The sequence below is a fragment of the Protopterus annectens genome, chromosome 4.part0, assembly GCF_019279795.1.
Source record: "Protopterus annectens isolate FY-2018-M chromosome 4.part0, PAN1.0, whole genome shotgun sequence".
Classification (NCBI taxonomy): domain Eukaryota; kingdom Metazoa; phylum Chordata; order Ceratodontiformes; family Protopteridae; genus Protopterus; species Protopterus annectens.
In genome coordinates, this window is record NC_056733.1 from 1374467890 (window position 1) to 1374492390 (window position 24501).

The 24501-nt window shown below is 40.0% G+C and overlaps 1 protein-coding gene across 1 annotated transcript in view; it reads right to left on the reverse strand.

Moving 5' to 3' along the window:
* The window catches only part of SLC25A48 (solute carrier family 25 member 48), a 771594-nt gene that overhangs the window by 694298 nt on the left and 52795 nt on the right, over positions 1-24501 (reverse strand). Inside the window, exon 2 of the mRNA XM_044069895.1 lies at positions 9068-9111. Within this exon, the coding sequence (XP_043925830.1) occupies positions 9068-9111 (44 nt within the window). The remainder of the gene's footprint in view (positions 1-9067; positions 9112-24501) is intronic.

Below are 24501 nucleotides of genomic sequence, written 5' to 3' on the forward strand. Positions count from 1 at the left end.
GAGTTTTTGCTGTTGAGGCCTTAACTCCCTTTGGACCCTGTGAAATAGTTTCAGGATCAGCAGCAGGGTTTCCAAATAAAAATTTATGTGAGTCAGGGACCATGTAATATCTGTCAGGCTTACAGGGAGCCGGAGGTGAGGAGTTAGGGGTCAAGCTTCACTCCGAAAACACATCATCCACAATGTCTAAAACAGGGGGAATGGCTAAACGCTTGTGCTGAGGGAGAAGAAGGATATCCCTGAGCCTCTTTTTTGATTCTGAGAAGTCTTGACTCTCCCAGTGAAAATGCTCCCTCAAAGTATGCAAGGTTTCTCCAAATGAATAATCCTCAGGAGGAGATGTAGATGGAATAGACTCCTCAGCATTAGAATCCTCACAGGGAGGCATAGATAATTCCTGATCAGAAGAGGAATCAGAAGAAATAGAAACCTGATCTGAAGATTCATAATCAGTGTCTTGCCTAGGCCTCTTATCTGGAGGGGGATGGATACCCCTGATCAAGGTAATATGGTCTTCAGCCATTTTGGTCATCTGTTTTTTAGGCATGGAGGTCTGTGCACATGGCTCATGCATAATTTTTTTAGTTTTAGAAGTTGCTTTTGTCTTTGGGTCTGCAGCTGTCGTCGGTTTGATATTCAAATGTTGAGGTCTGAATCCACCCTCAGAAGCTGGTGCCTGCTCAGCGGCTCTGGACCCATCTGAGGGAGATACATCCGTCGGTCCAATACCTTGAGTATCTTGCGGCATGCCAGACTCCACATGGGTGTCGGTAGAGGCCTGCGACTTGAAGGTAGCGGGTATCAGGGGCTGTGTAAGTGCCTCACTGAGTACCGGCAAACCGGCGACTGGCTTAGGAGAGGATTTGTCATCGGTTTTGGATCTCGACTGCCTTTCTCTGTCCTTTTCTTTGCGTTTTTTATGTACTCCAGTAGTCGGATTGCTATCCAACGACATTTCTGGGTAGTTAAATCTGTTTCCAAAATACTTTGATGCAAAAATATATCGACGCTTAATAGTGCATTGGTTAAATCTAGCACAAAACCGACAACCAGCCACGTTGTGATCAGGGCCTAGGCAAGGAATACAGTATAAATGGAAATCCTTATGAGGTATTTGCTTCCCACAAGTAATACAATTATTAACTTTTTCTGACATCGGTAAAAAGCAAGAAAAATGTTTCCCCAACGGGGTACTTAGCTTTAGTGAAGACTTTGGTTCTGAAACTCAAAATCGAATATTTCAGTAGTTGGCCGACCGGCACTTGCAAAATGCTTCTGCTTCGGGCACCGCACAGCAAGAAAGACTAAAGAAAATGGCGTCAGCTGCATGTTTTATACCCCTGATGACCTGACGTCATGGAAGAGAAGACAGCAACCGACACAGGACCCAAGACTTGGGAATTCAGGCTGACTGAGGGCAACCTGCCAGCAGATTACCCAAATGTAATGACTGCAACAGTGAAACAAGAAGAACATGTACCTCACCAAGAGGATCACTGGCCGCAAACAGATGCCCTATGCAGCTCGACTGAAGAAACTCCAGCTGTATTCGGTTGCATACCGCCTACTCAGAGGTGATCTCTGCCTGATATACAAGGCCATGTCCAACCCAAAACTGATTGACATGCTCCACCTAAAGAAAAGTTCATCCTCTCAAGCCAAACGCTCTAGGGATCTAAACCTCACCACAACAATAAATAGGATGTGCTGGAGGGATAGATTCCTGTCACAGAGACTTCCCATGCTTTGGAACAAGATTCCAATCTACATTAGGCAGAGGTCCTCGCTAACACTCCAACAGAAACCTTGATGAGTGGACAGGAAAAGTACAGTTGTGTACACTTACAATAAATGTAGATGTTCAAGTGTATTCACTGTTGCAGTCATTACATTTGGGTAATCTGCTGGCAGGTTGCCCTCAGTCAGCCTGAATTCCAAAGTCTTGGGTCCTGCATCGGTTGCTGTCTCCTCTTCCATGACATCAGGTCATCAGGGGTATAAAACAAGCAGCCAACGCCATTTTCTTTAGTTTTTCTTGCCCCAGAGGTCAGATGCCCCCAAAAAGGTAGCAAAAAAAAAAATATATATATATATATATATATATATATATATATATATATATATATATAGTAGTATTGTTACCTCACAGCAAGAGGTTCTCCCGTTCGATTCTCTGCTGGGCTTGGGAGTGCCTTCTGTGTGGAGTCTGCATGTCCTCCCCGCGGTTGGGTAGCGTTTGAAAGACATGCGTGTGTAAATGGGCATGCCTTCATTGAAGATTGGGCATTGAGCTGGCACCTCAGCATTTCATAAAAATCTACTGCCAATCATTAGTGGACCAGAGTGCCGCTGTGGCGACCCCTTACCGGGAAAAGTCGAAAGACAAACAACAACAACAACATGCATCAATATAAACTTTACCTTCATCTACAAGCAAATACACCACATAGGTTGTAGAAGATAGAGAAGGAAAGATAAACTCCAGAATGAAAGGGGGATGGCGGGCGGGTAGCCTGGACTGCAGCAGTGAGTACACTTGAACATCTACATTTATGGTAAGTGTACACAACTGTACTATGTTCTTCATGTTTCACTGTTGCAGTCATTACATTTGGGTAGAATCCGAAAGCTATGGTTGGGAGGCTGGAGCTAAACAGCATTAGGTGTGGCTATAAGGCCCTGCAGAACTGCAGTGGCAAAGCCTGCCCTGGACGTAGAGTAGAGAGGCAAATGGTAATGCTTTGTAAAGGTGTGAACAGAACTCCAAGTAGCAGCCTCTAGAATGTCTTTGGTCGGTACTCCTCTGAGAAAGGCTGCTGAAGTAGCTGCAGCTCTGGTAGAATGTGACCTAATGCCCTTGGGCACAGGCTTACCATGGTGTAAGTAGCAGAAACTAATGCAGTGGCTTATCCACTTTGAAATAGTCTGCTTTGAAATAGCCTTTCCTTCTGATCCTGCAGCATATGTCACTAGTAATTGCTCAGTTTTTCTTAGAGCTTTAGTCCTGCTCAAGTAGAATCTTAGCTGTCTGTGTATGTCCAAGGAATGCAGAATTATCTCCCCCTTGTTCTGCGGATTTGGATAAAAGGTTGGCAGAGCCACACTGGAAACCACCTTAGGCATAAATGTTGGATTTGTCCTCAGAGACACCCTGTCTGGGTAAAATATGATAAAAGGCTCCACAGCCATGAGGGCCTGTAGCTCTGAGACTCTTTTTGCTGAAGTAATTGCTAGTAACAGAGCTGTTTTCCATGATAAGGTCTTTAGATTAGCAGTAGCAGCTGGTTCAAATGGAGGCAGGGTGAGCTTTTCCAACACATAATTGAGGTCCCATGCAGGTATTGATCTTCTAGGAGGCCTTACATTTTTGGCTCCTCTAAGATACTACTTTAGTAAAGGATGAGAAAAGATTGGTGGTTCTGTATTGTAATGAGCCGAAATGGCAGAGGCATGAATTTTAATTGATGAAAAAGATAGGCCTTTCTCAAGCATCTCAGTCAAGTATTGTAATATCCGAGGAATATTTGGTTCTGCTGTATCAGTTCCTTGTGCTTGATTCCAAGCACAGAATCTCTTCCATTTATCAGCATAAGATTTTCTAATACTAGGCCCTCTGGCTTCCAAAATGACATCCATCACAGCTTTACTGAGAGGTGTTGTTTGTATAACTACATGATCAGCCATGCTGCCAGGTTCAGTGTCTGGAGCTGATTGTGAAAGATCTGATTGTTTTGCTAGGACAGAAGTTGAGGTCTTTGAGGTAAGGTCCAAGCTGAGTATTGAGACAAGTTCCTTAGGATTGGATACCAGTATTGGCGGAGCCAGTCCGGGGCAATTAGTATCATCTTTGGTTTCTCTTGTCTGACTTTTAGGAGGACCTTGGGAAGAGGAGGCAGTGGAGGAAAGGCGTAAACTGATAGGCTTTTCCAACTGAAGGATAGGGCGTCCACTTTCCATGCTTGTCTGTGATAAGTCCTTGTGCAGAAACTTTTCAATTGATAATTTTGAGGGGAGGCAAATAGATCTATGTCTGGGCTCCCCCATTTCTTTGTTATCATGCTGAAGACTTGTGGATCTAGTTTCCACTCGTGAGGATCCATAAGGTTTCTGCTTAAATCATCTGCCAGAGTATTTTATTTTCCTGGCAGGAATTGAGCTTGAAGATGTATTTGGTAAGTCAAAGCTGTGTCCCACAGTGCCATGGCTAATCTGCAAAGGGGGTATGAGTGCGTGCCCCCCGCTTGTTTATATACCACATGACCGTGGTGTTGTCCACCTTTATCAGTAGTTGTCCTGGATGAAGTAAGTCCTTGAAGGCTGTCAGGGCATTTTGAACAGCTAGTATCTCTTTCTGGTCGATATGTAGATGCATTTGTTTTGGGGTCCATATGCCCTGAATGCATCTTCCTGCCATATGGGCCCCCCAAGCATAATCTGATGCATCTGTTGTTAAGGTCTGGCTGGCAGGGGGTAGAGTGAAGGCCCGTCCCATGTTTTGGTGACATGCCTTTGCCCACCATAGAAACTCCTGTTGTAGGCATGGAATGAGAGGAATCATTGTTTCCAGACTGTGAGAATGTTGACTCCATAAACTTTTTAGGTACCACTGCAGTTTCCTCATATGCAGTCTTGCATAGGGAATCAGTAGGATGCAGGATGCCATGAAGCCCAAAGCCTGCAGAATTTGTCTTGCAGATAACTGGGTTTTTGTTGCCATCAGTTTGAAGTAAGTAGTCAGTTGCCTTTGCTTGTCTGGCATGAGGTTAGTCATCTGGGCAGTTGTATTCAAGCTTGCACCCAGGAATGTTATCTTTTGAGAGGGTACCAGTTGTGATTTCTTTACATTTATTGTGTACCCTAGGCATTTTATTATTTTTTTATTTTATTTAAATTTGTTGACCGGGAGTGTCCGACTGGATGTTGGTCCATTTTCAGCGGAGGCCCGGGGAGAAAAGCTCCACAGTAAAATAAACAGACAGTAGTTACATTGGATTACATAGTGATTAACAATTTAACATGGAAATTACTTACAACATATTTACAGATGAAGAACATAGTACATCAGTAGACAACTAGAATCTTTATCTGTGAAGTACATAACAGGCATTAACAAATGTAACAATGAGAAGTTCCTGCTGTATAATAAGTACTAGGCTTATGAGCATCTGAGCTTGCTATCATCAAGGTAGTTAGGCATGTTAAAAGCCTTTTCACAAATGCCAGGTGTTGAAGAAGAATGTCCTTGTTCTCTGCTTGAATGAAACAGTCGTCCAAGTAAGGATATATTTGTATACTTCTTTGTCTGCAAAATGCAATTACTGGTGCCAGGCACTTTGTAAAGACCCTGGGTGCAGTAGATAAGCCAAAGGGCAGTGCAGAGAATTGGTAATGCATTAAGCCAGCCTTGAATCTGAGGTATCTTTTGCACGATTGACTTATTGGGACATACAGGTATGCCTCTTTTAGGTCTAATGTCACCAGCCAAGCATTCTTACCCAGCATGGGCAGAAGCTGCTGCAAAGTCAGCATTTTGAATTTTGGAATGTCCAGTTATGTGTTCAAAATCGATAAATCCAGTATTGGCCACCAGGCCTTGTCCTTTCTGGATACAAGAACAGTCTTGAGTAAAAACCTTGTCCTTTTTCCTGTTCTGGTACTGTCTGAATTGCCCCCATATCCATGAGGGACGTAACCTGGTTTTGTGCCTCTGCCCATTGATTTTTTGGCAGATCTGGCCAACCATTTGCCATTGGCAGAGTGTGGAAATGAAATCTGTATCCCTGTGATACTATGTTTAGTACCCACTTGCCCTGGGTTATTAACTGCCAATTTTGAGCAAAAAGTGCTAATTTTCCCCCTAAAGGTGCTGTCAAAAGATAAGTGCTTGGTGTTGGCAGAGGGAAGTCATTGGAACTGTTTTCTGTAGGTTTGCGCTTTATCTCCTCCAGATTTTGAGGTAGAAGCACCCAATTGCTTTGACCTGCATGAATCTTGCACCTGATATCTGGAACCCTTAGGGCTTCTGGATTTGCCCCTTTGAGCTCTGTCTGACACAGGAAAGGACCAATTTTTTGTAGGCCAGTGTCTACTGAATCTTGGTGGCTGCACTTGTAAGAAGTCTTTTACAGTTTGCATAGACTTAGCTTTGTCTTCCATTTTCTTTAAAACCTCTTCTGCCTTAATACCAAACAGAGTATCATGCTGTAAATGTGCATCTAGCAATTTAGCTTTAACACGATCAGGCAAATTTTGTTCTTTGAGCCAGGCATGCCTCCTAATCACAGATCCAGTAACTGCGGCCCTGCAGGAGGCCTCTAAGGAGTCAAAACCACGTTGCAAACTATGCTTTCCAACCTGTTCAGCTGCATGCAATAATTCCTGCAATTCTTTATTTTCTGCACATTCAGAAATCAACATAATTTTCTGTTTCAGCAATCCCATAACATGTTGTTGATACTTAAGCATATGAAATTGACAGTTTAAGGCCCTGATTGTCAAGGTTGAGGATGTATAAACCTTTTTTCCCCATCTGCCCAGTACCCTTGAATCTCTGTCAGAGGGGGTAGACTTTTTTGCTGTTGAGGCCTTAACTCCCTTTAGACCCTGAGAAATAGTTTCAAGATCAGCAGCAGGGTTTCTAAATAAAAATGTATGTGAGTCAGGGACCCTGTAATATCTGTCAGGCTTACTGGGAGCCAGAGGTAAGGAGTCAGGGGTCAAGCTTGATCCCGAAAACACATCTTCTACAATGTCTAAAACAGGGGGAATGGCTAAAGGCCTGTGCTAAGGGAGAAGAAGGAAATCCCTGAGCCTCTTTTTTGATTCTGAGAAATCTTGACTCTCCCAGTGAAAATGCTCCCTCAAAGTATGCAAGGTTTCTCCAAATGAATAATCCTCAGCAGGTGATGCAGATGGTATGGACTCCTCTGCATCAGAATCCTCATAGGGAGGTATAGATAATTCCTGATCAGAAGAGGAATCAGAAGAAATAGAAACCTGATCTGAAGATTCATAATTAGTGTCTTGCCTAGGTCTCTTATCTGGAGGGGGATGGGAACCCCTGATCAAGGTAATAAGGTCTTCAGCCATTTTGGTCATTTGTTTTTTAGGCATAGAGGCCTGTGCACATGGCTCATGCGTCATTTTTTTAGTTTTAGAAGTTGCTTTTGTCTTTGGTTTTGCAGCTGCCATCAGTTTGATATACAAATGTTGAGGCCTGAAAACCCCCTCAGAAGCCGGTGCCTGCTCAGAGGCTCTGGACCCATCTGAGGGAGATACATCCGTGGGTCCAATACTTTGAGTATCTCGCGGCATGCCGGACTCCACATGGGTGTCAGTAGAGGCCTGAGATTCTAATGTAGCGGGTATCAGGGGCTGCGAAAGCGCCTCACTGAGTACCGATGAACCGGCGACTGGCTTAGGAGAAGCTTCATCGGTTTTGGACCTCAACTGTCTCTCTCTGTCCTTTTCCCTGCGTTTTTTATATACTCCGGTAGTCGGATTGCTATCCGACGACATTTCTGGGTAGCTAAATCTGTTTCCAAAATACTTTGAGGCAAAAATATACCGACGCTTAATAGTGCGTTGGTTAAATCTAGCACAAAACCGACAGCCAGGCACGTTGTGATCAGGGCCTAGGCAAGGAATACAGTATAAATGGAAATCCTTATGAGGTATTTGCTTCCCACAAGTAATACAATTATTAACTTTTTCTGACATTGGTATGGAGCAAGAAAAAAGTTTCCCCAGAAGGGTATGCATGATGTTAGAATGACAGAAATGTTATTGAAATGCAGCCTGCCATCTGTCCATCTCAATGTGATTACAAGTATAGAGTGTGTTGTGTCCGTATAGGCTTTCCTGTGCTGGAACACAAATATTTTCATGTATGTATATTTTCCAAAAGTGCATAATAAAACTATAGTTGACCATTATTTTAACTTAAATATAAATAACAGTGTGTTTGCAGGTCTTTATCTAATTTCTCAATGACTTTAGGGCATATTGGTTAGTACTGGCCTCTCATCATGGTGTACCATGACTCAAGTGCCACATAGCTGCAGGTTGCTTGCGGTTTTATGAATCATACCCAACAAAATGCCCACTTAGCTTTGCATAGCTACTTCATTTCTTAATTTCATTTTGTGTGCTTTGTGTTCCTTATCTTGGCTTGTACTCCAAATTTATTGGTTTTCTAACCTATGAGCACCTTAATCTGTGGGTGATCTCCAGTGCACCTATTTTTCTTATTGTTGGTTAGTTACGGTACATCAGCATTTTATTCTGTGATATTATAAGCATTCTTAAACAGACATTTAGCAATATAAATTAACAGACATTAAGTAATATATGTTAATGATTAAGCATACAACATGACATTGCAGTGATGCTAGGTTGAAGATGTGAACAACTGAATAGTTTTGCGTTACAGCCAGGTAAAGCTAATTATAATTATTTCTGTGTAGTAACTAAATATCAGTTAGTGTTACTTTCTGCAGTGGCAGAGTATAGCTGCAGCTAACAACAGCATGACATTCTGTTTTTTAATTTCATGGAAACTGTGCTGATGTGCAGGGAGTCTAAGCATATAGTGCTGACTGATGTATATATACACTGAGTGCTGGGTAGAAGTTGGCATTTTTGAAATGCTGCCAGCAATAATACTCATTGCTTAGTCACAACTACTCTTTGAAGCAAACCACAAAGTTTCTGAATCCCACCAATTGTGCCATTCAGGATTAGGCTAATCCTAACTAAAACTGATGGAACAGACTTTTGAATAGCAAACTTCAAACCTGTTTATGATTGCAGCAATAAAATGATAAAAATTAATTTATCTCAGCAGTAAAAATCTGTCAGTTACATAAGACAAATTTGTGCCATGTGACATTACACACATTAATATGAAAAAGAATCCCATTATGTTCCAAAGGTCCCTGCTAACACACACACACACACACACACACACACACACACACACACACACACACACACACACACACACACACACACACTCATAAAGAAGTAACATTAACATAACTAGTTAATAAATATACACAAGCAGTACCTTTACAGTGTCAAGGGGATGTCCTACAATCACGCTGGCTGCCCCTAGGAGGAGAAAAACACTAAGTTACGTAATATCAGTAAGCAAAAGGTTTTTGCATTTTTGGACAAAAACTTACCGATAAACAGGCACTCTTCATTTATTCATAGTTTACTTTTATAGCTAAAACAACAATGAAAAAAAACACATACAGATTAAGCAATTGCTTTAAAGAGATAACTGAGTAATAATTTATTACAGTATGAGTTGTTCCTTCATATAATAGACGACCTCAGGTGTTGTTTATTAGCCTTTTTCAAGTTAAGTGGACTGTTTTATAGTGTTTCACTTCAGCCATGACCAGTACCCAGAACAACATTGGTACGTTTTTCAGTAGTATAACTTACTCAAACATTGAGATGCGTAGCTTGTTAGTAGAATAAAATACAGATAAGTAACAAAAATGACATAGCATAACTGAGAAGGAGGTTATAGATATCAAAACATCTATTAAAAAGTGATAAATAAAAAAAATGCAAGAAGGGAAATATTCAAAGTTGCTGTTCACAGGGCAACTAGGAAAGCTGGCTTCCTCTTCCTTCACCAGTGGCATACCCATAAAGTAGATGAATCATGAAATGAGGGTCACTCTACTCAGGAAGCAAAATCTAGAACCATAAATTCAATGTTTGTTTTTGCAAATGTGCAATTACAATTAAAATGAAGCACCCCAAGTAAGCTTTCTCCCATACATCCATGGTAGCAGCATACAAAACTAGAATCCCAAATTCAGGAACACTAGGTTCAAGGACCAAAATCTTAAATAAAAAAGCCAAATTTTGCTTTGACTAATATCTGCAAAAAAAATCAGGCATCCTAACTATGGATCACTTTCCCTTACACAGCAGTGATTTTTCTAACATTGTCATATTAACATTTCTGTTCGCAATGCCATGGGTACTTATTCCCACCTCTGTACCTGTCTTATTCAGTAACTTTTATAACATTTGGGTAAGTCATCCATAACACTGAAATGAAACCACTCAACTACATTTTTCTGCTCTGCTCAATCCTTTGTCAGAGTTTGGACCTAAAACTTAGCTAAAATGAGAGTCTGAAAGAAATGATACTAGACAAGGGTACTGTTATGGGGTATATCTCAAAAGCACTGCTTAAGGCAATGCTACTCACAGTCCATATGACACTGCATGTCTTCCTCCACTTGAATAACAGAACAGCATCATCTTAAATTTCATTGGCTGTCAGTTTAGTGTGCACTATTAAAGCTATTAGAAGCTAGCTCACACAACAGAGAATAGCATTTGCAGATCCCTACATTTTTACCACATAATTCACAGATGATGTTAAACTTGTTCCCCCTATCTTATCAGCTCATGCACCATCACCCTCACACTGTTCCTATTTCATCTTTTCTCAGTAAATCTAAATGGTGTGAAACAGTTTTTTTTTTCTAAAAATTGTAGTAATTTTTCCATATAAAGTCTATTGGTTAGCAATTGTGCTATTCTGCGTTGTAAAAGTTCTCACCTGTGAGGTGTAAAATTGAGAATATTGCACACATTGAACTACTACTACATATGTTGCTTTTGTTGAACTCGATGTTAACATTACACTGCAAAAATAAAGAGGGAAATATTTGCTGTTGCAATAGATATAACTGTACTCAGTTAAATTATTGTGTTTTATATCTATTATTCTTGCTGTTAAATGTAAAACTGAAAGAACTATATCGTTTTCAGCCAAGGTTGTGGCTGAAAAGGGTATTTACACCAGTCTGCTAACTTATTAAACAAACCAAACCAATTAAATAAATAAATGAGGATCATTCTATAGCCCTTGGTTTGATTCCATCAAGGCACTCAGATAAACAGCAGTCCCATGTCTCCACTGAAAATGACCATAACCCAAATGAGCAAGATACTTAACACAATGTATCAATAAATAAACGTAAGTACATGTAGTTAACTATGCTCTAAGATCTACTTTACATGGTCTGTGGCTTCTTCAAAATGATTTGCAATGAAGCATAATCCACAATTAAGTAAGTATCTCACCTCCCTTACCCCGGGCTTTTACAGAGGGACTGCAGTATTCATGCTCCTGTTGATGTTCTCAGCAACAGAAGACAGGCAGGTTTCTCGTACACTGTTGACATGCTATAGTAAAAAATTACTTTGCATTTTCTGGTTAGTGTCTGCTTATTTCAGAATTTTTATGTCTCAGCTGATTAGAACCAAGTTAAGTAAACCGAACTTAAAAAACAGCTAATTCTATAAAAGGAAGTTATAAGCATTAATAAATTGCAGTCACTGTTCCCTTTCATCTTTTCACAGTAAATCTAAATTGTGTGGCATAGTTTTTCTAAAAATGTTTCCACTAAATTAAATACCTGTCATCACATAGTATTAATTTACATTTGCATCTTGCCCCTGTGATTTGGGTGCAGTCAAAACGGGTCTATATTATAACATCAAAGTTGCAAAACCTCGAATGTTATAATATCGACACCACTACATCAAAGGCTGAAAATAGCGAAGCCGCGGAACATCGAATTCTTACCTAGGGCAAGATTTCAGTGGGCCGTTCCGTGGCTTCGCTATTTCCTTCACTGTGGTGTGATAATTACGGACCTTAGGGTGAGGGTGCGGGTTAAGGTAAGTGGATAGGTAGGAATGTATGTATGGTTTAGTGTAGGGTTAGAAGTAGGGTTTTGTTAAGTGTATGTGTGTGTATTAGTTTGTTTGTGTATAGTTTCTTAGGGTAAGTGTGCGATAGTAACGGACCTTAGGGTTAGGGTGCAGGTTAAGGTTAGTGGATAGATAGGAATGTATGTACGGTTTAGTGTAAGGTTAGAAGTAGGGTTTTGTTAAGTGTATGTGTGTGGATTATTTATTTTGGTGTGCTCGTTTTGTGTGTATGTTTCTCAGAACTGCAAATTTTTTCCCTGGGAAAAAAATTTGCTATTCTGAGTGTTCAATGTTATCACATTTCGAAATTCCAAGTTCGAGCTTATGGTGTTCGATATTTTGGAATTTTGATTATGTGATATAGACCCATTAAAACAGATACATCTACCACTATTACTTTTAGGATTCTTGACAATATTCATTTTTAAGTGCAGGCACTCCATATTTCTTCTGGTTGCCTAGGTCTAGCTTATATTGCAGTATGGTCTTCCTAAACTCCATCTCCCTCAGTGCTATGGCTTTAAGGATGCAACTTCAAAATAACCCCTCTGACTGTAGTTGCCAGCAACCCCTAGTAAAAGGTGAAATAGAGACTGACAGCCACTACAACTACTACTTGCAGAGATAAGGGCTTTCTTCAAAAGTGAAAGCTGTGCACCGCCTATATGCTAGTGTCTTCATGCAGGCCACTGTGCACGATGAGGCAAAATGCAGGACTGCTGCCAACTCCTTCCTAAGGCTGCACTGCTTTCCAAGCCTAACCTCAGCTGTTGCCAGCTGTACACACTTCAGCCGTTACAAGCCCTGGTATCCACTGAGAACTGTAAAGAATAGACCACCCATACCAGAGCGTCATCCTACCCCACCCCCAACAGGGCAGACGTGAGCAGCAAAGTTTTGTCATTCCATTACTCTCCTATGTCAGTTTCAGCAGCTGCTGAAGACACTAATCAAACTGTGGAAGCATGTATTTAAATAATTTTATCATTCTTTACCAATGAAACTGGTTCTAGCTGATCTCATTTGTTGTAACTAACCTGTGAAGTGAAAGCTACCACCCTTTCCCTGTAATTAAAGTAAAATTCAAGGTCTGGTGTGCAGGGTAACCTGCGCAACTTATCAATTCTTCTGTCTCCATCAACTCCTCTGTCTCCACTCTAACATTATACATAATCATTAGTTAGCAACTTTGGCATAACATTTTTTCTATTTCTACTGCAAACGCAATTTTTTAAATAGCTTTCAGCTGCAAGTTTTAAGGATTTTAATTTTAGATATTCTGCAAAAACTGATATTTTGAACTGGTGAGGTAATGCACAGTAGCAGAACTTGACTTTTTTTCAGTCAGCTACACACAGAAATACACCTGTTTGTCTGCAAATGTGAAACTTAGAACTCCTGAGCTGCCAGTTGAAACTGAGTAAATAGTGCAGGGGGCATGTTGTTACATTACTTTTTTTCCAAATGTTAGACAGTCATGAGTGATTTGTGACAGACGAGTACCGGTAAGAGTGAAAGGGAAGGTCTACAAGAGGGTAGTGAGACCAGCTATGTTATATGGGTTGGAGACAGTGGCAATGACAAAAAGGCAGGAGTTTGAGCTGAATGTGGCAGAGTTAAAGATGTTAAGATTTGCACTGGGTGTGACGAGGGTGGACAGGATTAGGAATAAGTATATTAGAGGGTCAGCCCAGGTTGGAAGGTTTGGAGACAAAGCCAGAGAGGCAAGATTACGTTGGTTTGGACATGTGCTGAGGAGGGATGCTGAGTATATTGGGAAAAAGATGCTAAAGATGAAGCTACCAGGTAACAGGAAAAGAGGAAGGCCTAAGATAAGGTTTATGGATGTGGTGAGAGAGGACATGCAGGTGGTTGATGTGACAGAGCAAGATGCAGAGGACAGGAAGAAATGGAAACAGGTGATCTGCTGTGGTGACCCCTAATGGGAACAGCCGAAAGAAGATGATGAGACAGTCAGAGGATGGAGCACTATTATTTATCAAATCCAAGCAGTGTACAAAAAGTATTTGGCTCTGGATCCTACCAACTGTAGGATGGATGCTTCTCTTGACTTTCTGTGTGAGGTGGCAAATCCTAGTTAACATATCTGAGGAGTTGTCAATGTTCTTGCAAAGCCATTGCTCTATGTGTCTGGCTGTGAGCCACTTATGCAGTAATGGCATTTGTCATAATCTGAATGAACTGGAGAGACTGTAGGTGTGGAACACATCTTCATGACTACACGTGGATGACAACACAGGTGTCAGTATGTTAATACTCACCATTGTAGAGAACATAAGAGATCTCTGTGAGTCCCCTCTGGTTAGTGGATGGGACATTTCTACTGAAGCGGAAACCACTGTGACAGATATATTCCATACATGGATGTGCTAAAAAAACGCATGCAGTTTTCCGATCATTGTTATTTTGATGCCTTCATGCCATCAAAGTCACTTTTCATATCAAGTATGGTAATATTATTAAGATATTGGCCAAGTGGAATTATGGAATGTGTACCACTCATATGGAATGTGATTTTAAGGCTGCTGCTTCTTTCATTGCACTGAAAAAGTTTGGTGACCATTATAAGCAGTGTGTTTGGCAACATTGCATAGCTCAGATGTTCATTTCAGCAAATGTTCATGGCTCTTGTGACAGATAGGTAGATAGATAGATATATCTATGCACACACACACATTTTATATATATATATATATATATATATATATATATATATATATATATATATATATATATATATACACACACACACACACACATATATACACACATATATAAATATATATATATATATATATATATATATATATATATATATATATACACATACACACATACATACATATATATATATAAAACATCAGACTTAAAACACTGGAGCAACAAACATATAAAATGAAAGAGGTTTAAGCCACTATGGTGCTGTAGGGGGATAAAGCCCTAACCAGAGCTTAGTCCACCAGCATTTGTTTAGCAGTTTCAATCTAGCGGTTTGTGACAGAGGTTTAATAGATTCTAACACAGGCTTAATTTTTGTTACATAAGACTCCCAAGTCTCTGAATGGATGACCATGTTATCCAGGTAAGAATCTACATGTCATAAGTAAGGCTTTCTTTCATCAGCAGAGGAGTAAGGGTTATCTGCCAATACAATCTATTCATCCACAACCCCTTTTTCCATTTTCTTTCACAGGGCGGTCAGGGTATTACTTCAGTAGTAACAATCATCCAGAGCCAGTGTTTACATCACCATCAGGCTAGCCCTGGCATAATTGTTCTTCCATACCAATCAAACACATGCACACTCACACCTATGGAAAATTTAAATTGTCCAGTCCATCTACCACCTGTTACTGGAAATGGGAGGAAATCAGAATACTCAGAGAAAACATGCACAAACACATGGAGGACAGGCAGACTCCACAGGGAAGGCACCCCAACTAAGAATCAAACAGAAAAACCTCTTTCATTGAGGTGGCAACACTATCCTCTTAGCCGCCATGCCACCCTCAATATGCCAGTACTACTCTTGTCAGTTTTAATGTTGTGAAGTTTCTGGCATTTTCTAAGTACTCTGTCAGCTCATCAAATTTTGGTATGGCATTGCTAACAAACTTTGTAAATCTATACAGTTTCCTAAAGTCATTAGAGATTCTAATACTTTCTTCTGGTTTATGAACCAGCAATGATTTTCCTTTTACTCTGTCACTATTATGTCACACCCAGTTTGAGCTTTTATTAAATTTCTTCTCTTATTGGTTGTTTCTAATGCTATGATTCTCTGTGACATTTTAGTATTACCTAAACACCAGATGTTGTCTCCATGATGTATTCTTTAACTTTAATTCTCCAAGAGACATCTATGAACATTCAGTTATTTAATAAACATTTTCTTATTAATTCCTTTTGTACTTTTGACAAGGAGTCCTCTAAGTGTAAGTCATGCAGAGGCTCTGGTCTTTCTTGTATGACTTTCTGTTTGCAAGCTAATCACAGAACATTTCTACTTCTTTGCATAGATTTACTGTATTAATGTCACATATTTGCTCTTTCTTTCTTTGTTGGCCATGGTGGTGCAGTGGTTAGCATTGCTGCTTCACAGCAAGAGGTTCTCTGGTTCGATCCTCAGCTGAAGTGTTTTCTGTGTGGAGTCTGCTTGTCCTCCCTGTGGTCACGTGGGTTTCTTCCATGTGCTCTAGTTTCCTCCCACATCCCAAAGACATGCTGTAGGTGGATTGGACACTCTAAACTGGCCCTAGGTGAGAGTGTGTGTGTGCCCTCTGTGGAAGGTTGGGCACCGGGCTCGCAACTTGACACCATAAAACTCCACTGCTAATCATGAGCAGACAGGTGATCCACTGTGGCGACCCCTAACCGGGAAAAGCCAAAAGAAGATTTGCTCTTTCTTTCTCTTTCCTAGCTGTCTAACTCTGGAGTTCACACCATTTGTTCTTCAAATAATTCTTCTCTCTTATAATTTATTTATTTACATTTGTTAACCAGGGTAAAATACAGACCCCAAATGGACCCATTTCAGGCTCAGCCTGAGTGTATAATATTATAAAAATAAACGTTCAACAGAGCATACAATAGTACATATATGAAGTGTAACATATGATTATAAAACAAAGAAGTGATACAGTGAAAATAAATGACCTGTAAAATTCCGGTAAGGAATAGGCAGGTAAGAAGGTCAGGAGAGAGGTAGAAAAAACTAATGCCTGATCTCTAGGGTGGATATTATTACTATAGACTCATTACTGTAACATCTGGGTTCTCTGCATGTGCTTTCTACTATAGGCACAACCAGCTTAAGTTTATCCTGTAAACTAATGCAATGTTCTATCACAGTTTAAATGATGTCTTCTCTTCATCCCAGTCTCCCTAGCAATATCAATCACACCACTGGGATGTCTGGCATATAAGAGTTCAAACGGAGCAAACATAGTTAATGCTTCTGCCATTCCTCTTATTGTAAATGGTCTCATTTCTTACCATCTGCATAAATCACCTTTCTTAACATGGATTTCAGAGTTATTGAAACTTTCCACTAAACCATCAGTTTTTGAAGGGTATACTGATATTTAATTACTTAATCTTAAAGCACTGACACAACTGATGCAATACCTTTGACATAAAGGGCATTACACGATAAGTATCTCCTTAGGGACACTAACTCTAGAGAATAACAATAGCTGTTATCTGGCAACTGGCTTAGCACGAGCTTCGGACAACAGCAGAGCTTCTTGAAATGTTGTAGCAAGAACATGGTATGGTCTCTTTTACAACCTAGTAATGGATATATCACTATGAACTAGTAGAAATGGACTTTATCATTGCAATGCACTCAGATGGCACTTCTATAATAAGCAGAGAAATCAATGGATTCCTAAAAACAGGATGATGATTAGTTTTCAGACATTTTGGACAAGAAACTCTTTATATTTCATTATCCCATGCCAATAAAATCAGGCTGAAACTCTTGTCTTAGTGTTATCCATTTCCAGGTGAACTCTTAACATTTGTCTACAGGCTGGCCCAACAAAAAATAGAACTGGATTTTTTTCTTATGTCTTCCTCTGCAAAGGGTAGCTCCACAAAAAATGTCTTTCAGCTTTATTTTTCCTCTATCTAAACAAAACTGTCGAGTTCTTTTTTTCTTTAACTTTCTCTTCCCCTTGGGCAGAAATGTTTTACTTATTTACTTACTCATTGATTGACTGATTGATTAATTGATTGATATATGTGTACATTGACTGGGTAATTTCATGGGTCCAAGTCTCTTTTTAGGCACATCCTTAATCAAGAAGGCAAATGACATAGAAAAAAGTAGCATATATAATTAATACTACATGCATGCACATGACCTTTATACATGATTTGAGTCAATCAAGCAATTATACAATTTTATATATATATATATATATATATATATATATATATATATATATGCACACACACACTATATACACACACACACACACACACACAGATATGTATATATATATATATATATATATATACACACACACACACACACACACACACACACACACACACACACACACACACACACACAGACACACACATACATATACATGCAATGTAACCTAGTGCAGAGGAAATGTAGATTTTCAGCATTAAGGCTACATTTACATATACATACATACAAATATTTCAAGCATGGGTATTAATGCCCTTCTAACCTGCCAATATAATAAAACAGTTATTCCCATAATAAGTTTCCAGACCATTCTTAAAAATATCTAAACTAGTGCCTCCTTTAATGTAATTTAGTAGTCTATTCCATCTATCAGTTGCTCTCACAGAGAACCAATTACTACACTTCTCATTCCTACAGAATCTTCTACACAGGTTGTCTGATGATTCTCTACTACTTTTTGATAACCTCAAACATTCCCAGAGGTAGTTGTCTCTAAATGGCTGAATAAGGTCTCCTTTTACATATCTGTATGACACACTATACAAGTTCAAATATTTCAGTCTTTCAAAATAATTTTCACATCCATGGATGCTGTTAGTATATTTCAACTGTACTCTTTCCAGTTTACTCATGCTTGTTTTCTTGTAAGGTTTCCATATTGTTATTCCATACTCAAGTTTTGGTCTAATGTGACTAACAAACTGAGTTTATCACTTTTGATTTCCTAGACTTTATAAATCTTTTCATGCAAGCTAAAGTTCTATAACAATCATTGACCAATTAGTTGATATGATTAGAAAAACTCAAATCTGGATCTACCCATATACACAGGTCCTTACATGAAACTACAGTTTCAATCACTGTGTGCTGTACTAACTATTCACCTTTCAATTTATGTATCCCGAATCTCTTATGTACAGTTTTTGATGTACATATCAACATATTATTCTCTTGTGCCCAAATGTTAATTTTAGTCAGCTTCTTTTGCAGACATGCCGTATCTGTAACACATACGATCAGTTTGCCCAGTTTCAAGTCATCTGCATACTGATTGTAGAACACCTCAGATGAAAAAGTTAGGTCTGAAAGATACAATCTAATCAAGTATGGGCTTAGGACAGAGCCCTGTGGGACACCCTGACTGTAAATAAAGATGTCACCTGTCCAGTTGCTGTGTGATACTTGCCATCTCCTATTTGTAAGTCATGCAGCTATCCATCTTTATCAAGAGTGCATACATATCTAGTTGGTTTAATTTACTGATAAGTGTTTTGTGTATGACCCTGTCAAATGCTGAAGTTAAATCTGTATGAATTACATCACATCACAATTCTTCATTTATTGCTATTATATTGTTATAGAACATCTGTCACAGGTGGTAATACACCTATTTTCACCATATGCATGCTGATAGATGATTTCAAGTCCCAGCCTTTTGAATTCTGACAGTTACTTATTCAATATTACCTTCTCTATTACTTTTCCACAACATGGAAGTAGACTTAGTAGTCTGTTTGACTCTGGGTTTGTCCTAATACCATTTCCCCTTGAAGACATGTTTAATAAGTACATGACTCCAATCTTCAGGAATCTCCCCATATTTATACGACATATTAAACATTTGACATAATGGTAGTGTAAATTCTTGAAGTGTTCTCAGATCATTATTACTGATTCTGTCTCCTCCCTGTGCTTTGTTTGATCCAGTTTGCATAGTTCTTTTTCAATATAATCTAATTTGATTTCAGTATCTGAGGTTACCTGGATGCCACTAGGACAATGTATAACTCCTTTTGTGGAACCAAACTGTTTTGCATATGATTTTGTGAATATATCTACAATCTGTTGTGTTTAAGAATAAATTTTAGAATCTAAACAGTTTATTAATTTTTATCTATAAAATGGTCAATATCTTTATATAAATTTTCTTCAAATGTTTCTTGATCTTGCCTCACTCTACGTTTAATTTGTTTGTCCAGCTTGTTTATTTCAGTGCTCAAAGTTGTAGTTTGACCTCTTTTCCATTTATTTTTATTTCATCTCTCACCTTAATCAAGTATCTTGTTCTTATAGAAATATATCCTCTTGACTTTATGCGCCAAGATCCTGATGTTAAATGTTTATTTATTTATTTTATTTTTGTATTCAAACAATTCTCTTTCAAAACTTTCCACATTACTTCTGCACTTTTTCCACTGAACACATCACTCCAATTACATTTTCATAGTGACTGTTTTGCTTACATATAATCTGTAATTAATCTTCTGTACATTGGTTTAGATTTTAGTTTGGCAGAATTATCTAGCAACAAATTAACCATTATAAGCCCATGATCACTGTACATCAATAGTGGTAAAACTTGACATGAAGTAAAGTACAGTTGTGTACACACCATAAATGTACATGTTCGAGTGTATTCACTGTTGCAGTCATTACATTTGGGTTATCTGCTTGCAGGTAGCCCTCAGTCGGCCTGATTAAAAAAGTCTTATGTCCTGCATCAGTTTCTGTCCCTTCTTCCATGACGTCAGGTCATCAGGGGTATAAAACATGCAGCCGAAGCCATTACATCAGGTTTTTCTTGCCCCAGATGTCAGGTGCCCCTCTAATGGGAAGCAATTAAATACAAAAGTACAAAGATATACCTCCAACAAAAAAAGCAAATACACCAAAAAGGCTTTTAAGCATAGTAAAGGAAAGTAGGCTGGAGGGAGGGTAACCAGGACTGCAACAGTGAATACGCTCGAACATCTACATTTATGGTAAGTGTACACAACTGTACTATGTACTTCATGTTTCACTGTTGGCAGTCATTACATTTGGGTAGATTCCCAAAGATATGGTTGGGAGGAGGAATTTAGATAGCATTAGGGCCAGCAATAAGGCCCTGCAAGACTGCAGTGGCAAAGCCAGCTCTGGATTTAGAGAAAATTGGCAAATGATAATGCTTGGTGAAAGTATGTACAGAACTCCAGGTAGCAGCTTCTAGGATGTCCCTGGTAGGGACGCCTCTGAGAAAGGCTGTAGAGGTAGATGCAGCCCTGGTGGAGTGAGGTCTGATCCCCTGGGGGATAGGTTTTCCATGGTGCTTACAGCAGAAATGAACACAATGGCTTATCCATTTAGAAATGGTTTGCTTTGAAATAGCCTTCCCCTCTGCCCCTGCAGCAGATGCCACCAGCAGTTGTTCAGATTTCCTTTGAGGTTTAGTCCTGCCCAAGTAGAATCTAAGTTGTCTGTGCACATCTAAGTAATGCAGTATCTGTTCTTCTTTATTCTGTGGATTGGGAAAGAAGGTTGGCAAATGAATGGACTGATTAAGAACCACACTGGATACCATCTTGGGCATGAAGGATGGATTGGTTCTGAGGGACACCCTGTTCATATGAAATATGATGAAAGGCTCCACTGCCATAAGGGCCTGTAATTCAGATACCCTTCTAGCTGAAGTGATTGCTAAAAGGAAAGCTGTTTTCCAAGAAAGAAATTTAAGTCTGCAGTAGCAGCTGGCTCGAAAGGAGGTAGAGTGAGTTTCTCCAATACAAAGTTAAGGTCCCAGGCTGGGGATGGAGCTCTCCTGGGTGGTCTCAAATTTTTGGCCCCTCTGAGGAACTGCTTGAGCAGTGGATGAGAGAAGAGGGGAGGTTCTGTGTTATAATGAGCTGAAATGGCTGAGACATGGATTTTAATGGAGGAAAAAGACAGGCCCTTGTGAAGCATCTCAGTTAAGTATTGTAAAATCTGAGGTAAATTGGGTGCTGCTGTGCTCATCCCTTGAGATTGGTTTCAGACACAGAATCTTTTCCATTTTTCAGCAACAGATTTTCTAGTACTAGGTCTCCTTGCCTCTAAAATGATATCCATCACAGGTTTGCTGAGGGATGTTAAAGGAGAGATTAAGTAATCAGCCAGGCTGCAAGGTTCAGTGTTAGAAGCTGAGGGTGCAGAATCTAGTTCTCCTGCTGAGACAGCAGGGAAGGAGTCTGAGGCAGGTGCCATGGAGATAACCATGACACACTGTGCAGGAGGGGGTACCAGTGTTGGCACGGCCAGTCTGAAGCAATCAAAATCATCCTTGGTTTGTCCTGTTTGATTGTTAGTAGTACTTTGGAGAGCAGAGGCAGAGGGGGGAAGGCATGGACTGATAGGTTTTTCCAGCTGAAGGACAGAGCATCCACTTGCAGGCTTGTTTGTGGAGAGTCCTTGTGCAAAATGTGTCCAATTGGTAGTTCCGGGGAGAGGAAAACAGGTCTATATCTGGGCTCCCCCATTTGCTTGTCAACATCTTGAAAATCCTTGGTTCCAGTTTCCACTTGTGTGGCTCCATGAGGTTTCTGCTTAGTCCGTCTGCCAGTGTATTTAATTTTCCTGGCAGGAATTGAGCTTGTAAGTGCACTTGGCAGCTCAAGGCTGTGTTCCACAATGCAATGGCTAGTCTGCAGAGGGGGTAAGAATGTGAACCCCCTGCTTGTTTATGTACCACATAACAGTGGTGTTGTCCATCTTTACAATTAGTTGTCCTGGAAGAATGTGGTCCTTGAAGGCTGTCAGAGCATTCTGTACAGCTAACATTTCTTTTTGATTGATATGCAGGTGCATTTGACTTAGGTTCCATTTGCCCTGAATGCACTTCCCTGCCAGGTGAGTCCCCCATGCATAGTCTGATGCATCTGTTGTTAGGGTTTGGGCAGCAGAGGGTGGTGTGAAAAGTAGTCCATTGTTTTGGTGGCAGGCCTCTGCCCACCAAAGGAACTCTAGGCATAGGTAAGGTATGATAGAAATCATTGTTTCTAGGTCTTGTGAATATTGACACCATAGACTTTTTAGATACCACTGTAGTTTCCTCATATGCAGTCTTGCATATGGAATTAGAAGAATGCAGGAGGCCATGAACCCCAAGGCTTGCAGTAATTGTCTTGTGGCCACTTGTTTGAAGTAGGTTGTCAAATGAATTTGTTTCTCTGGCGTGAGGTAAGCCATCTGGGAATTTGTATTCAAGCTTGCTCCCAGGAATATAATTTATTAACAGGGTACCAGGTGTGATTTTTTTTCATTTATGGTGTACCCCAGACAAGTTAGAACCCTTTGTACAAAGGCCAGATGATTCAAAAGTATGTCCTGGCTTTCTGCCTGAATTAGACAATCATCCAGGTATGGGTACATTTGAATATTTCTTTGCCTGTAAAATGCAATAACTGGAGCTAGGCACTTTGTGAATACCCTGCATGGAGTAGATAAGCCAAAGGGCATGGCAGAGAAATGATAGTGCATGTAGCCTGCTTTGAAGCGTAGGTATCTTCTGCAAGATTCCCTGATTGGGATGTGCAGGTATGCTTCTTTTAAATCTAGTGTTGCCAAGCAGGCATCTTTGCCTAGCATTGGAAGTAATTGGTGAAAAGTCAGCATCTTGAATTTTGGAATCTTCAAAAAGGTGTTTAGAGTAGACAGGTCCAGGATAGGACGCCATTAATTGTCTTTTCTGGGTACCAGGAAAAGTCTCGAGTAGAAACCTTGTCCTTTTTCCTCTTCTGGTATGAGTTGAATAGCCCCCATGCTTAACAGAGAAAGTACTTGTTTTTGGGCCTCTTCCCACTGATTTGGGGGTAGGTCCGGCCACCCGCTTGGTGTTGGCAACGTGTGGAAGTGAAATCTGTATCTCTGGGACACTATATTTAAAACCCATTTGTCCTGGGTAATGAGTTCCCAATTCTTTGCATGAAGAGCAATCATTCCCCACAAAGGGGAAGTCAGTTGATAAGCGCTTCGAAATTTTAAAGGGAAGTTATTCAGTCAGGGGGAGTCTTATTATTCCCAGATTTGGAAGTGGAGGCCCCCCACTGCTTAGTTCTGTGTGTCCTCTGGGACTGAAACTTGGGGGTTTTGCTGTGTCTTGAGAAGACCTGGAAGGGGCTGGATAGGACCAATTCTTAAAGGGCCAGTGCCTACTAAATCTAGGAGGTTGAACTTGTAAAAAATCTTTAACAGTTTGCATAGATTTAGCTTTATCTTTCATCTTTTTAAGAACTTCCTCAGCCTTGTTGCCAAACAGGCGGTCCTAATTTAAATGAGAATCCAACAATTTAGCTTTAACATGATCAGGTAAAGATTGCTCCTTAAGCCAAGCATGCTTTCTGAGCACAGACCCAGTAACAGCAGCCCTGCAAGAGTCCTCTAATAAATCAAAACCACATTGCAAAGTATGTTTTCCAACTTGTTAAGCAGAACGCATTAAATCCTGTAATTCTTTATTTTCCACACAGTCAGGAATCAACATTATTTTCTGTTTAAGCAGTCCAATAACATGTTGCTGATACTTTAACATATGCAACTGGCAGTTTAAAGCCCTAATGGCCAAGTGTAGTGGACCTTCTTACCCCATCTATCCAGTGCTTGGGAGTCTCTATGAGAAGGGGTAGGATTTTTAGCAGTAAAAGCCTTAATGCCCTTGGGCCCCTGTAAAATAGACTCTGGATCTGCAATAGGATTTTTAAAAAGGAACTTGTGGGACTCAGGGACCTTGTAGTATCTGTCAGGTTTTCTGGAAGCAGGAGGCAGGGAATCAGGAGACAAACTAGATTCTGAAAAAGCATCATCAACAATATCTAGTACAGGAGGAATAGCTAAAGGCCTATGCTGAGATAGGAGAAGGAGATCCCTAAGCCTCTTTTTTGAATCAGAAAAATCCTTGATTTCCCAGTGGAAATGCTCCATTAGAGTATGTAAGGTTTCCCCAAAAGAAAACTCCTCAGGAGGGGAAGCAGAGGGAATGGTGTCCTCTGCAT